Source organism: Galeopterus variegatus, unplaced genomic scaffold (assembly GCF_000696425.1).
Source record: "Galeopterus variegatus unplaced genomic scaffold, G_variegatus-3.0.2 Scaffold7884, whole genome shotgun sequence".
Classification (NCBI taxonomy): Eukaryota; Metazoa; Chordata; class Mammalia; order Dermoptera; family Cynocephalidae; genus Galeopterus; species Galeopterus variegatus.
In genome coordinates, this window is record NW_007733995.1 from 48,397 (window position 1) to 63,118 (window position 14,722).

General features: G+C 44.7%; 1 protein-coding gene across 2 annotated transcripts in view; it reads left to right on the plus strand.

Annotated features, from left to right (window-relative positions):
- The first annotated feature begins 7,785 nt into the window (after window positions 1-7,785).
- The window catches only part of LOC103607943 (LIM and senescent cell antigen-like-containing domain protein 1), a 38,266-nt gene continuing 31,329 nt past the window's right edge, over window positions 7,786-14,722 (plus strand). For both annotated transcript variants that reach the window (XM_008592398.1, XM_008592397.1), the window contains exons 1-2: window positions 7,786-7,997; window positions 12,391-12,550. In XM_008592398.1, coding sequence (XP_008590620.1) covers window positions 7,816-7,997; window positions 12,391-12,550 — 342 coding nt within the window. In that variant the 5' untranslated portion in view covers window positions 7,786-7,815. The remainder of the gene's footprint in view (window positions 7,998-12,390; window positions 12,551-14,722) is intronic.

The following is a 14,722-nucleotide window of genomic DNA, read 5'->3' on the forward strand; positions in this document are numbered from 1 at the left end:
CTCTCTTTTGTAGCAGTTGCCCGCTGTCACACAGTGCTCATTTTTCAGTGACTTCATGTTAATTCAGCACACCTACTCTTCAACTTAATTTTTATGTTTATGGAGATTGAGAGAGAGGTAGATGATCAGAAAACAGATAATGAGGTGATGTGTCATCTTTAAAAAGATTGTTTTACAACAGATTGTTCACACTATTATTGTGTTGTTACATTTTAGATTTTGTGTGATCCCCCCGGAAAACACGGTTGAGCTGATGTAGGACTCAGTGTGTGCCTGAGGCAAGTCTTAAAGGCCTCCAGGGCCGGCTTTCAGGTCTCCTCAAAGCTGTGGTTTCTGACCGAGCCTCTGAGAGATGCCAGGCACGTCGGTGTTTAGCAGTACCAATATTCTGAAATCGAGTGACTGTTTAGAAAGCAGGCTGCTGCTTAATCATATTAAGGGGGCAATATGGCAGGAAGAGGAAATACAGGAATGTCCATGACAAGAAAACATGCAGCCCTCTCCGCCGAGCAGCAGCAGAATGCCTCAGGATCTGCACAGCGTGAAGTGAGGCTCCAGAGGCTTGCAGCGCTATTCACACTCCGCATAGTCTTTGAGAGGAGGGAGGGCTCATCAAAGACCTCGGGCTCCTATATTCTCTTGTTTCTTGAGGGCTAACATGGAGTGTGTTTCCCTGTTTGCATCTTTACTAGGGTAACACCAATGTGAAAACATTACAGGAACCCAGACTGGACCGCAAACATGCCATTAGTACCAGAGAGTGCTGTCAGGAAGGGTCTGTACTCGGGAGGAGCGGGGCTGCCACATCCTTTGGCCTTGGGTTGAACAATGATGAATCCATTTCTGGCCTCTGTCTTGGAGAAACAAAGAGTGAGACAGACTGACCTGGACTCCTATTCAGCTGACCATTTTGTTATGCTGTACCTTTACTTCATATCGCACTCCTCTATCCTTTCCTAGTTTTGAATGCAAATACAAAAGTTTTAAGTTGCTAAGAAGGACATGTGCTTCATTGGGTAAAGGGCCCAAAAGGTCCAAGAACCCTCAGCTACAGAGTCCTGACATAGGCCACCTTTGTCGGTCTGGGTCCAATCAAAAGAGAAAATCCACATAGTAATTTGAACGGGAAAGATTTAATATAAAGATAGAAGGAATTATTTAGCTCTAACAGGGTGTTGGAGTAATAAGGGATTAGCTAGTAAAAAGAAGAGGAAAAGCTGAAGAGTATAGGAATAGCTGTTATAAGGAGCAGGAGAGCCCAAGAAGGAGCCTACCCTCCGTGCCCAAGGACACACCGCCAGGGCTCACAGAACGGCACAGGCGTCACTGGCGCGGCTTGCTGGAAATCCTCCCTGCAGAGTGCAGGGGAAGGCTGTTCAAGGTGAGGTAACTTACCTGAGGCACCCCCTAAAGAACTGCCAAGGGGGTGGGTGCTGCTGGTTGCCATGCCCCGCGGGAGCTGGACATTAGGGAAGTCCTTGAGGAACCTGGTGCCGCAGAACGTCCTGCAGGCCAAGAGCGTCCTCTTGCACAGCAAACCCCTTCCTCCTGCTGTGTCTCTCCAGCGCCCTCTGCTGACAAAGCATCGGCGCTGCTTGCCAGGAAGGACCCGCAGAGGCGGCAGTGACGCCACAGCCAGCCCCAGTAGTCCAGTGACACGCCCTCCAGAAAATGAACAGGTGTCTGAGAGCATAACTACCGCAATTTTATACGTTATCGCTAGATTTATAGAATACCTCTTCTTGAGAAGAGCTAAGGAATTGACCAAAGAGCTTCCTTTTTAACCCTGTGAACTGCTTTCAAAGAGGATCGTGAGCTCTGTAGGGGGAGAGAGGGGCTGAGGGCAGGAGGAGCCCGCGTGGGCTGGGCGTCATCACACTGGCATCAGCCAGTGCTGGGCAGGCTTCCTGGAACCTTATATCATTTCTACATCTTTTTTCATCCCACGTATGATAAAATTTAAGTCATGGTAGCTAAAATAATTCTTGCCTTTCTGTATACACTTTACAAAATCTGAAGTTAATGAAAGAAAAAAAACTTTTTAAAGTTAGCAAATATATGTATCTCTCTCTCTCTCTCTCTCTCTTCAGTTCCTTGGCTTGATCCTGGCCGATATTTTCAAATGCTTTTTAATGCAATAAAATACACATAAAAACATGTTCTGTGTCAAAAAGAAAATAACTGGCAGTGAAAGATATGTAGATTGGAATTTGAAAGGTTTAATTGTTTTTACTGACTTGAATAAAATGTTTCTTCTGTGTCCTTCCGTACTGAAATTCTCATGGTTTTGTATTACCTTATCACTGAGGAAAGTAGACCTCACATTAAGCTTAGTCACAAAATAAAAACTCCTGCTGGCTTCCTCTGTGTAGCTGAAGGTCAGTGTTCAATGACATAGCCCCAGCTGAGTCAGAACTAAAATAAGAATGTAATTTAGAGCCAGAAAGTCTGGTGCTGATGGCCACCGAGGCCTTCTGAGGAGCTCCTGGCTGCACTGGAGTCACTCGCCTGGTAATCTGGGCATTCTTTTAAATCAGCACTCGCACTAAAAATACTGTTGTTCTATATTCGAAATATAATGCTTCCTCACATTTGTCTATTTTGGTCAGGACACAATATTATCTTTTTAAGGAGATGTTTAGGGGTGAGAATATGTTAGCGGGTCACAGTAAGAACAAAAGGGAGAAATGATTTGAACCATGAAGGAACCACTACAGAGACATTTTGTGCTGAAAGTGTTTAAAAAGTCGTAGAAAAAAGTCACCTAACCTGTGAGAGAAATTTTTAAGAATTTTTTTAATTGACCAAACACTCTTTATTTGAGTGACCACGGGGTTCCAATGAGAGAGTATTTGTGATAGCGTGCATAGATTTCAGACTGCGGCGGTTCTCGTTGAGTAGTGAGCTCTCTTTACTGAGGAGAGAAAGTCATGCTGAAGAAGGTGAGCTGGACAGAGCCTTCTGAGCATCGGGGAGGGAGCAGCCCCTGTGCTTGCCCTGGCTAGATGCCCTTCCCAGTCCTGTTGTCTGGCGACATCGCACAAGTCATCCATTTGGATTAATTACTTACTGAGGGTGCTTGGTGCTTCCGTAGAAGTTTTTACTTTCAGTAGCTCATGGTATTCTTGAGGAGATGAAGAGCCCCTTTATAGTACAGAACACAATATCAAATCTTACTAAAACCCTGCCCGTTTACTGTATGGGATGTACAGCAAGTGCCGTAGTCACTTAACAGATCAGTAAGGGCTGGACTGTCAGAGCAGGCTTCTCACAGAAGATCTGGAGTAGGCTTTTGGGGACTGGGCAGGTTTCGGATGGGCAGAAAGTGCAGGAGAAAAGTCACTTTAGTATTCATCCAAAGAATTTTCTGCCCTTTTAGATAAATGTTGGTCATTGCTATTAAATATAATTCTAAACAGCCACCTTACAATAGCCCCATTTTTCTTTAAAATCAAATACATGTACATGTATTTAAAAATGATTAGAGATCAAAATGTTAAAGTGCTGTCTCTGTGTGGCAGGAATATGAAGGAGTCTTCTCTGCCTTTTACACATTTTCTGTAATAAGCTATATTACTGTTGGGCTGATCGAGGTGGGCAAATTAAACTTAACCAAAACACACAGCACAGTGCTGTGATCCTGTCCCAGAGTGCTCACAGGTCCACACACGCAGGCTTATGGAAACTGAGGCTGCCGCGTGGCTGAAATCACTTACTGGTGTCCTGCTATTGGTAACTGTGCCTTCTGGTGCACATTCTCCCGGTTTCCCTGTCTCATATTTCTTCTCTCTCTGACAGGCTTCCTGTGTGGTAAGAATGTCTTCACGATCGTGGAGACAGGATGGCTAGTTGCAGGCAGCAAGTCAGCTCTGTGTGTGTGCATGGGGAGGGGTCTTGTCACAAGTCCTGAGCATTGTTGCTTTTCCTCTGCATTTGATTCAGAATGTCTCTGGGCAAAGTAGACCTGTTAATCTCAGAGAGTGTCATGGAGATAGGGGAAGAGTGGTGTGACAATGAGCATTTGTTGGTTGAGCTAAGTAGCCTGTCAATACTTGTTAAATTGGTTAAGATTGAGTCATTGAGTCATTTATTTGGAGCAATTTGTGCCTATTATGGGCACAGTATTTCTGGTGCTGTGAAGTACTTTCAGGACCTGCTGTGGACACTGAAGTGGAGTGCAGAGACGGACCTGCCTGCCCTGTCCCTTGGGGTACCCTGCTTGTGACTCCTGGGTGGCCACTCTCCTCTGGGGAGTAAAACCAGGACAGTTTTCCTTCAAACACTAGAAGAGGAATTTTTCCTCACCTTCTTTCATTAGCAACCAGCCCCATCCAGAGACCATCCGGGAGCCCTCAGACCCCAGTCCTCTCATCAGCTTACAAAGGACACTTTTCACTTCAGAGATTCCAAGAGTTTCAAGAGCTGGTCAGGACAGAGACCAGATATAAACAAGCTGGACACTATTTCATAATATCTTTCTATTGTTTTTCCACGAACGTTTTGAAGTACCCTTTTTTTTTGTAAATTTTTTTTTACTGTAAATCACAATATCACAGGCAGTTTCTTTAAAAACCAAGCATGTACTTTCCATACAACCCAGCAGTTTCCCTCTTGGACATTGATCCCAGAGAAATGAGGACTTGTATTCATTCACACAGAACCTTGTACACAGCTTTGTTCACAATAGCCAAAAACTGGAAAGTGCTTACATGTTCTTCAGTGGGTGAAGGGTTAAACAAACCATACATTCATACCATGGAACAGTAGTCAGCAATAAAAATGAACAAACTATGGGTATATAGTCAAGCTTCAACTAATGATGAGGAAATGTGTCCTCGGGTGACTTTGTAAGTGTGCGAACATCACAGAGTGCACGTGCACAATCCTAGATGGTGCAGCCTGCTGCACACCTGGACTACGTAGTGTAGCCAGTGGCTCCCAGGCTGCACACTTATACAGCATGTTACCATATTGAATACCATAGGCAACAGCAACACAGTGGTGTTTGTGTATAAAAACATTTTTAAACACAGAAAAGGTACAGTAAAAATACAGTATTATAATCTTTTGGGACCGCTGTCGTATATGCGGTCCATCCCTGACCGAAACATAGTTATGTGGCACATGACTGCATATAGCAGCTTGGATGGATCTCAGGGGATTTATGCTGAGTGAAGAAAGCCAATCTTAAGACATCGTATCCAGCATGATTCTGTTTATCTAACATTCTTCAAATGACAGAATTATATTGATGAAGAACAGACTAGTGGTTGCCAGAGGTTAGGGATGGTGGGGTAAGGGCAGGCGTGTGTGACTATAGGGATGACGTGAAAGAGGTCTCTGTGGAGATGGGACAGTCCTGTTTCTTCATAGGGATGGTGGTTACAGGAGTCTACAAATGTGATGGAGTGACAGACCTGTAGGCAGACTTTGTGCCAAGGTCAGACTCTGGCCACTTGGGCTGTGGACACTGGGGACGCTGTGTGGAGGAGCACTCTGGGCAGCAGGCACGTGTAGCCCCCACCTCCTGCCGTGCCGCCCTCTCGGTGCAGCGTGCTTCTGGCCGCAGTGTCGGCCTGCCTCAGTCTGTCTCTTTCTCCTTCCTGGCCTCTCTGTTTCACATGGCCATTGTAAAAAAGAAATCTAAAAACTGGGAAATGTTGATAAATAGAAGGGAAAAACTTCAAACTCTAAGGTGTGTGTATTAGACTATTTCTGTTGCTTATAACAAAATACGTGGAACAAGGTGATTTATAAGAAAAATGAAATTTATTCCTTACAGTTTCAGAGGCTCGGAAGTCCAAAGTCCAGGGAACACATCTGGTGAGGGTCTTGGTGGCGACGACAGTGACCCAGGGGTCTCACAATACAAGATGGTGGAAGGAGAAGGAGAGGAAGGAGGGAGGAGGGGGGGGAGGGGAGGGGAGCAGAGGGGAGGGGAGGAGAGGGGAGGAGAGGAGAGGGAGACACTGTCTCCTCTTCTTTTAAAGCCCTCAGAAGCACGCCCCTGATGACCATTGTTAATCCATTCACTATGGCATGGTCCTACAATCCAATCACCTCTTCAAGGCCCCACCTTTCAATTACCATAATAGGATTTACCACCCTCAGCAGTTACAGTGGGGGCTAAGTTTGTAATACTTAAAGCTTGGGGGACACAATTCAAGCTTCAGGGAGTTTGGGGGGACATAATTCAATCCACTACAGTATGTCCTTGCTATTTAAAAATGGCAATTCCCTTGTTCCTCAGCTGTATGCTTTGGACCTGGGCAGGATCCATAGTCCACAGTCTTTGAGTTTCTGACCCATACTCTGACATCTTTAGGGTTCATAGTGGGAAGACTTGGTCTGATTTTTCTGCTTCTAGTCCCATTTTGTACCACTGTCTAATCTTTTCTAGGTAACTTATTTGCTTCCCAGTAATTGTGTTTAACCATTTTCTCACATAGGGTTAACATTCTAGAGTCAGACTACCTAGGTTTAGATCTTGACTCCACCACCTATTTACTAGTTATTCAATCTCTTTTCCCCTTAATTTCCTCATCCGCGAATAATACCGACTACCTCCTGGGGATGTGGCGGATAGGAAGCACTTACTAACTTTTAGGTATCATTACGTATAGATACTGCTCCAGAGTCTCCACTGTGTCTTGTCTGCTGCTGGCCTCACGGCTCTCTGGTCTCTCCTGTGACCTGCTCTGTCCGTCGCATGCCTTGTGCCTGTGCTGTAGGTTTTGTTTCAGAAGTTCCGTCTTTCTCTTGGCTTTGGTGGGATGGCACACTGTGCTGGAGGACTGAGACCTGAAAAAGATTCAGCCCTTTTGTTGCCCCTGGTGCTACATCGGCACCATTGTCAGTGCTAACACAACTACACCAAGAACTGAATACAGCAAGAACACCAGAGTGTGTAATGACTTTCTTAGTCATGATAAAGACCAGGAAACATTGGCTCACCTAAGTTATAGGATTAGCTGCCATCAAAGAAAGCGTTGTAATTAAACCCCAGCTCTTTCCTATTTCCACTTGCATCCATTCATTGAAACCATTGTTGGACTCTTGCTGAGTATCAGGAGTGAAGATAATAAAAGTCAGACACAGCTGCTACTTTCAGGGGCTTAGGGACTTCTGGGCAAAGGCAGCCTTAGGGCACAGCTGGCAGTCAGGCCCTGGAATGTGGGAGCCCAGATCAGGGAAGGGTTCAGATGCCCCCAGAGTGTGCCAGCAGCATCAGCCTCGCTAGGGAGCTTGTTAGTGGGTGTTTCACAAGCTCTCCAAAAGATTTTTATGCCTACCAAAGTTGAGAAGCATGGCGTTGGTATGGAAGCCTGGTGACAAATACTCAGGGCACATGGATATTTCTTTCTCCTGAAGGCCTGCAAAGCAGCCCCGTATTCCTGTAGTCGTGTGTATGGCCGCAGTCCACCAGGAAGGCTGCTCTGACAAAGACTGTGTCACTACTTTGTGGAATATTTTCTAGAACTTGCAGAAAGCCTCAGTAAATCTGGTCTGCTGACTGAGTGCTGTGCTGCTGAGCTCTTAACGTGAAGCGCCAGTATCGTCCCTGGCAGGGCCCGGCTGATGTGTGTGGGGACAGTGGGAGTGACGCTGGCTAGGAAGCCGGTCTGCTGACTGAGTGCTGTGCTGCTGAGCTCTTAACGTGAAGCGCCAGTAGCGTCCCTGGCAGGGCCCGGCTGATGTGTGTGGGGACAGTGGGAGTGACGCTGGCTAGGAAGCGGGGGAGGTCTGGATATTGTTTCTCCTGTCTCTGCGTCCTGCCGCTCTCATGCCTGGGCTCAGAGCTCTCAAACATCCACGATGGCCTTCCCCAGCCCAGTGCGACCCTCTGTTATCCCAGAGAATGAAGAAATCCCCTGGACAGCCCTTAACAGTGCCGACGGGGCTAACGGGAATGAAAGCGAGAGGGCCGTGTCCAAAGTGCAGCGCAGGCACAGTGACGTCCAAGTCTACAAGGAGTTCTGTGACTTCTATGCGAAATTGTGAGTGTCTCCTCTCCTGGAGCGCCCCTCTTCCAGACCTCACACCCTTTGGCTGTCTGCTCACTGGTCATTTTGACCTGGCTGATGTGGTTTTATTTACTGGGCTTTGGGAGGGTGTTTTCTAGGGCAATCTGGGGGCTCTGAAGGTGGCTCCCAGTGCAGCACATTCCAGGGAGGCAGGCAGGTTGCTTCTGCATGTAGAACTTCCACTGGACGACATGCGCCCGCGGAGGAAAATGCTGCCTTCTCAGCCGGAGGATAAAGTCTTTGTCTTCAGCAGGTTCCTGATACTGAAAACAGTGCATTTTTATTATGTCATCTATGAGTGAAGTTTAGGGTTTTTGTTGTCAGGACTTATTTATAATAGTAAAATTTTATACTCTAAACCTTCCCAAAGATAAAGAGCAGGAGGTAGGAAACCGAAAGGTTGAATTACAGACGGTTGGTAAACATTTTTGTTACATTTAACAATCAGCAGTTTGAAGTAAGCTGACTTTCTCAATACTGTCTCTAGGGGATTGAATAAATAAGGATTATATGTAACTAGCAAATAGATATAGATAGAACATGCTCTTAACTCTAAAAGTTAGCCTAATTTATACTATTAAATGGGTTTTAGCAAACATTTTTTTTTTCTTTTTTTGTGTTGGCCTTTCGACCAACTCCAGTAAGATTATTGACTTTATTCAAAGTTGAAAACTTGGAATTATTCCAAATCCCAATTTGTCAAGTAAGAGCTAAGGAGAATCTAACTGACCTGATTCTCTATTTCCATAATCCATCCTGTGTGGTATTGCAATGGATGTCATTTCTGTTCACAACTCACAGAGAGGTGAGACTAACTGGGGAATTATAATTCTGTAACCCATATTGCCACTGCGTGGTGAACTCTCAAGATGGGTTTTGGATTTAGAAAGACCGGAAAATTTGTTTCACATATTATGACAAATGAGGCACTGGAATAGTGGAAAGCCAGATATATCAAGTTTGCCATGTGAGCTTGGTGTGTGGAAGTAGGTCAGCTAAATCAGACATGACTGGCCAATTATAGAGATTCTGTACTAAAGGCTTACGAGGGTATTTCAAAAAGTTCATGGAAAGATGCTTATTATCTTTTTAAGTTAATTAATTAATTTTGCAGCCAGCCAATTGTATTATCTTTTAATTCTATTTTTCCATGAACTTTTTGCAATACCCTCATATATATTCCCCCTTGTTTATATTCCTTATCATCAACACTTTTTAGTGAAAATCTTTTTCTGAATAATAAGCCAATTAATTATAAGTAACTGAATGACAGCTATGGCTGTCATTCATGACTTTTTATAAATAACTTCTATCATATGTAGTGTTATATAAAAAGTCAGCTAAGAAAATGTGTATTGTCAGAGGGTCAGAAACAAGAGGGAAAGGAAGACATAAATAGCTGTGTAGAATGGGGAGATTATTATTTTTTTGGAAAGTTTCCTCTAATGTTCTGTTTCCTCCCCCAACCTAACCCCCGATTGTTATTAAAAGGAAAACTTCTTGAAATATTCATAGTATATCTAAAACTAGTTTCTCCTCCCCTGTATGTCGGAAGTAACTATGTGCTTGTTTTTATAATGTGTCTACCTGTTTTCTAATTCTATTTTGAGAAATTGAACTTGAATATAGTCTAGAGTATAATGAATAGGTCAGTGGTAATCAAATGTTTCAATCTTGGGACCCCTTTACACTCTTATAAATTGCTGAGGTCCCCAAAGGGCTTTTGTTTATCAATATTTACTGCATAAGAAGTTAAAACTGAGGGCCGGCCCGGTGGCGCACTGGATAAGTGCGCCGCTTGGGAAGTGCGGCGGCGCTCCCGCCCGAGGGTTCGGATCCCACGTACAGACCGGTTCCCGCTCACTGGCTGAGCGAGGCGTGGGAGTGACGCCGAGGGTTGCAATCCCGTTGCCGGTCCCCGGTCCGGTACGGGGGCAACACTGAGGGTTGCGATCCGTTGCCGGACATGGAAAAAAAGACAAAAGACAAAAAAAAAAAAAAAAGAAGTTAAAACTGAGAAAATTTTAAATATCGGTTAGTTCGTTTAAAAATAACAATAAGCTTATTACATGTTAATAATATTAATAAAGCTTACATTAATTAATATTTTTATGAAAAATAACTATTCCAAAATGGAAAAAGCTTAGTGGGAAGAGTAGCATTATTTTACATTTTTGCAAATCTCATTAATTTCTGCCTTCATAAAAGATAGTTTCCTATGTCTGCTTCTGTGTTCATGCTATTACAGTATGTTGTCTCAGATGCAGTATGTAAAGAATATATGGCCTCCCGCAGAGACGTAGTTGGAAAAAGGAGGACCTTTCAGGCGCCTGAAGGGTCACAGTGATGCTCACACTTTTAGAACCACTGATTTAGGTGACAGTGAACTAGCACATTCCAGAATGTTCTTCTTTTCCAGCTTTTTTTGGAGTTTCAGTGAGATCACTGAGGATTTGGTAAATCTTTTGAGAGGATATAGAATTAATAGTGCGTTATATTTGAGTGCCTTATATCTTCTGGTTTCTAATGTGGTTTCATGTACTTTTCCTTGTTTCAGTTCTATACTCAAGCCTGTTAAATAATGTTGAGTTTTGATTGGTGTGGGCTTATGAACATGGTATTTGTACGTGCAGTTATTGATGGCAAGGCTTCAAAATAGGAATCCTGTTCCTCGAAACATTTGGGGGAAGAAGGCAAAGTGCAGAGTTGTCTACCATGGGGGTGGAGGAGAGGCAAAGCTGGATAAGTGTGACCACTTTTGCTAAGGAAGCAGCAAAACCTGGAAACTGTTAGCAGCAAGGCAGTTAATCTGTCTGTAAAATGGTGGTAGTTCTGGCAGTAACTTTATGAGGTGGTATCTGGGGGTGTCAGAAGCTGTGCCAGGGGACCAGACATGCAGGTAGACCTTGTGCTCTGCATGGGCTTCTGAAAGTAAACTTGCTTTCAAATCACCAGGGACGGCTTGACCAGAGACCGCTGTGCACAGGGGACCTTCTCCACTTGGGGGCGTTTCAGAAACAAAACAGGTGTTTATGTGGACCCTCATCTAATATAAGCCTTTCAAAGCCATGCTGCTTTTCTTCTTCTAAACCGCACAATGGGGCTATTTGGTTTGCTTGGTTGGTTAAAGCGTGGCATTACAACACCAAAGCCAAGGATTTGGGTCTCTGTACCAGCCAGCTGCCAAAAAAATAAAAAATAAAAATAAATGAATAAAATTTAAAAAATAAACTGGGTAGAGAGAACTTGAGACCATTTATTGAATACCTTTGGTCTGTTTTAAGGTGCAGTGGAATTACTGATGAGGGAGTTACCCAAGTCACTGGGCTCAGCAGGAGTTACTTGATTTCCTGGTTTCACTTTCCTGTCCTGTAAACATGGTGGTGTCCGTGTCACATCCTTTCAAGTGTTTGAAATTAGTATTGTAATCTGTTGTGACTGACATCGTGATTTTATGTATGAGCAGGGGGTCTGGATTCTAATCCTGTGCCTTCCATGAACTAATCAGCTTTATGATGTTGGGCTGATCACTCAACCTGTCTGAACCACTGCTTCATTGTCTGTAAAATGATTTTTATAATGCATAATTCTATGATTTTAAGATATATTTTATAATATTAGTATTCAGTGTTTGTCTTACCAATTAGTTAATGGGAATGGGGAATCTTGGCTGGTTTTAAGAGTACTTAAGCAGTTGATTTTGACGGGATCTAATTAAAGGAATAAGCTGTGTCTAGGATATGACATGGCGTTCAGTTGACATGTAGTTTACTTCTCAGAAGGAAAATAAATTGGCTTTGAGATGTTGACTTGTGGATATCTTTTTTTTTTTCCTTTTTTGTCTTTTTTCGTGACCAGTAACGGGATCGCAACCCTCGGTGTCGCGCCCGGCAACTCTCTATATGGGATCCGAACCCTCGGCGGGAGCGCCACCGTGCTCCCAAGCGCCGCACTCTACCGAGTGCGCCACCGGGCCGGCCCGACTTGGTGGATATCTTAATTAAGCTACTTATCAAGCTGTAAACTGGAGCTCCCTTAGGGCGACTCTTGACCTTCTTCTCTCTACCTAGTGCCTAACACATAGTAGGCTCTCACTCATAGTGTAGGTAGCGAGGAGAATGCCAAAATGTCACAGTCTGTCAGAATCAAAGCAGAAGCCCTTTAGAACCCAAGATGCTAGAGTAAAGAGACTGGGACAGTTTGAGATCTAAGTCTAGTAATTCAGGCACTAGCGAGAAACTGGGCTTTATAGATAAAATATAGTTTTGTGATCAGATAGAATTTGCTTTTAGTTCTTCATGTTGTTTGGTCTTGAGTCTAAGAAAAGGTTGACAGTCTGTGACTTGCTGTCCTCTCTGTGTTACAGCAATATGGCCAATGCCCTGGCCAGTGCCACGTGCGAGCGCTGCAGAGGGGGCTTTGCGCCTGCTGAGAAGATAGTGAACAGCAACGGGGAGCTGTACCACGAGCAGTGCTTCGTGTGCGCTCAGTGCTTCCAGCAGTTCCCAGAGGGACTCTTCTATGAGGTGAGTCAACTTGTACGGAGCCCAGAGGCACTACGCCCCGCTTCTTTTCTGAGTCTCTTCCTTCAGGTCTGGTTTCATTATCGGAGTTTGTATTGAGGTGCCACATACGTGCCAGCTATTTGGAAACTGTCAGACCAGTGATGGCATGCGCGTGGAACATGCGAGCAGTGGCCTATGATGCCCTCATAGAGCCCAGCACTGATACTGTTCAGTCCACCTTCCTGTCTCAGGACCCACGGTACCTTGTGACTGGCCTGGCAGGCCAAGCACTTCAGCTCCACATACACCGTCCTTGCAGTCTCCATCCGCAGTTTTTCTGGCTTCTCCATTTGGGTCCCTGCTCACTTGTCTCTATGTAGAACTTTCTGATCCTCTCTCTCAGAGTGTCGTTGGACACCCTCTCTAAAGGAAAGTGCATTCACCTGCTCCGCGACTTCCGAGCCACAAGTAGGAGCCCCCATTCTTTATTTTCTAAAGAGGGTCTTATTTGGAAATGAGTATTTTAGGGAGCTACACTGTCTTGTTCTTTTCCAAGCACTGGTTTTTCTTGCTGCTCTGGTGCTACCCCGTGTTCTGCACTTCCTCTGTGTGTATTCGGTATTCCCACCACTACTGAAACCCCTTCTCACAGTAAACTGTAGTTTTGGGGATGATCTGTGGCGGCTGACCCGTGCTGTTAAAGAAGATGAAAGTGATGAATGCATGTGTGTGTGTGAGAGATTGGTTAGTGACTGACTTTTACCACCTCACTCCTTACGTATTTGTATATATGTGTGTGCATCTCTATATGATCATATCTGTGTGCAGAAATGTGTTACAGCCAGGGATGGTTCTGTTTGATTTCTTCTTTTGCCTAGAAATTTTTCCATTTCCCTGCTTTACAAGCCATGCCTGAGGAAGGAAAGGTAGTTTATGAAGGTCATTAGTAAGTTAATTGTTTGCCACTCGGGCAGCATTTTCTTATGGAAACAATACCCCATGGCAGCGAGGTCCCCAGGCCAGCTACAGAAAAGCTATCCCATCATAAGCACGTGGAATACAGAACTAGCTTATGTGTGTCATGTAACTCGGGGAATAGCTTTAAGTGTTTGGTTAGGGAATGCTGTATTGTTCACTAGTACACATTTTTTTAGAGCTTCTGCTGTATCCCAGAAACTCCCATTCCTTATAACAAAAACCTCAGCAATAGGAAGAGAAGTTTGCTTTCTGATTTCTTCTGGTTCATCCTAACTTCTTCCCTGGGTAGTGGGATCTCTTTTTTAGTCACGGTTGATGGCTTTGGGGATGGGATTGGCAACTGACAGTTGTAGGTTGGGACAATAGCAACAGAGGCCAGTGTCCAACAGCAGGTGAGAAAAGGAGGCTCTGGGGAATATGAAGGGTGGCGTCAGGGTGTGGGGCTGAGGCAGCAGGAAGAGAAAGGGGGTATACTGGTGGTGAGGTGGCCCGCTACTCAGTTGGGTAAATGGACCTAAGGACCTGCTTCTGAGTTGTGACAAAAAGCTCTCGAATCTCTAACTCAGCCACAGTGGAGGCGTGCTGGGCCTGTGGCAAGGCAGGAGAGAGGACCCCTGAAGCACGCTGGAGGGAGCGCTGGTCTGGATACTGTGTGCACCCGTCTGTATCCTCACCTTTCTCTCTTTCCCTCCTTGTGACCCAGAGAGGTTAAAACACCCCTGATGACATAGTAGGTTTGTGACATGAAAGGGATTAGAACCTAGTATGTTTCCTAATATCCAATTCAGTATTCTTTCTCTTACATGTTCTTTTCAAATGTGAAATATTTTTTGTTGAAATAAGTGATTATGGCAAAGGCCTCAGGAACGATAGAAGAGCTAGAGAGAAAGACAGGCTCTGTTTTCCCAAACATTTTTCTTACTTCCCTGGCCTGCTGTGTGCTCTCCAGTTCCTTATCACTTTCTTTCTCCTGTGATAGTTTGGACATGTTGTCCCCCCCAAAACTCATGTCAAAATCTTGTCCCAATGTAGCAGTGTTGGGAGCTGTTTGGGTCACGGAGGCAGATCCCTTGTGAAGAGATTAATGCTCTCCTTGGTGTGGGGGTAATGAGTGAGTTCTCGCTCTATGAGTTCTCGCAGAGATCTGGTTGTTTATGGGAGCCTGGCATCTCTCTCTCTCTCTCTCTCTCTCTCTCTCCCCCCTTCTCCCCCTCT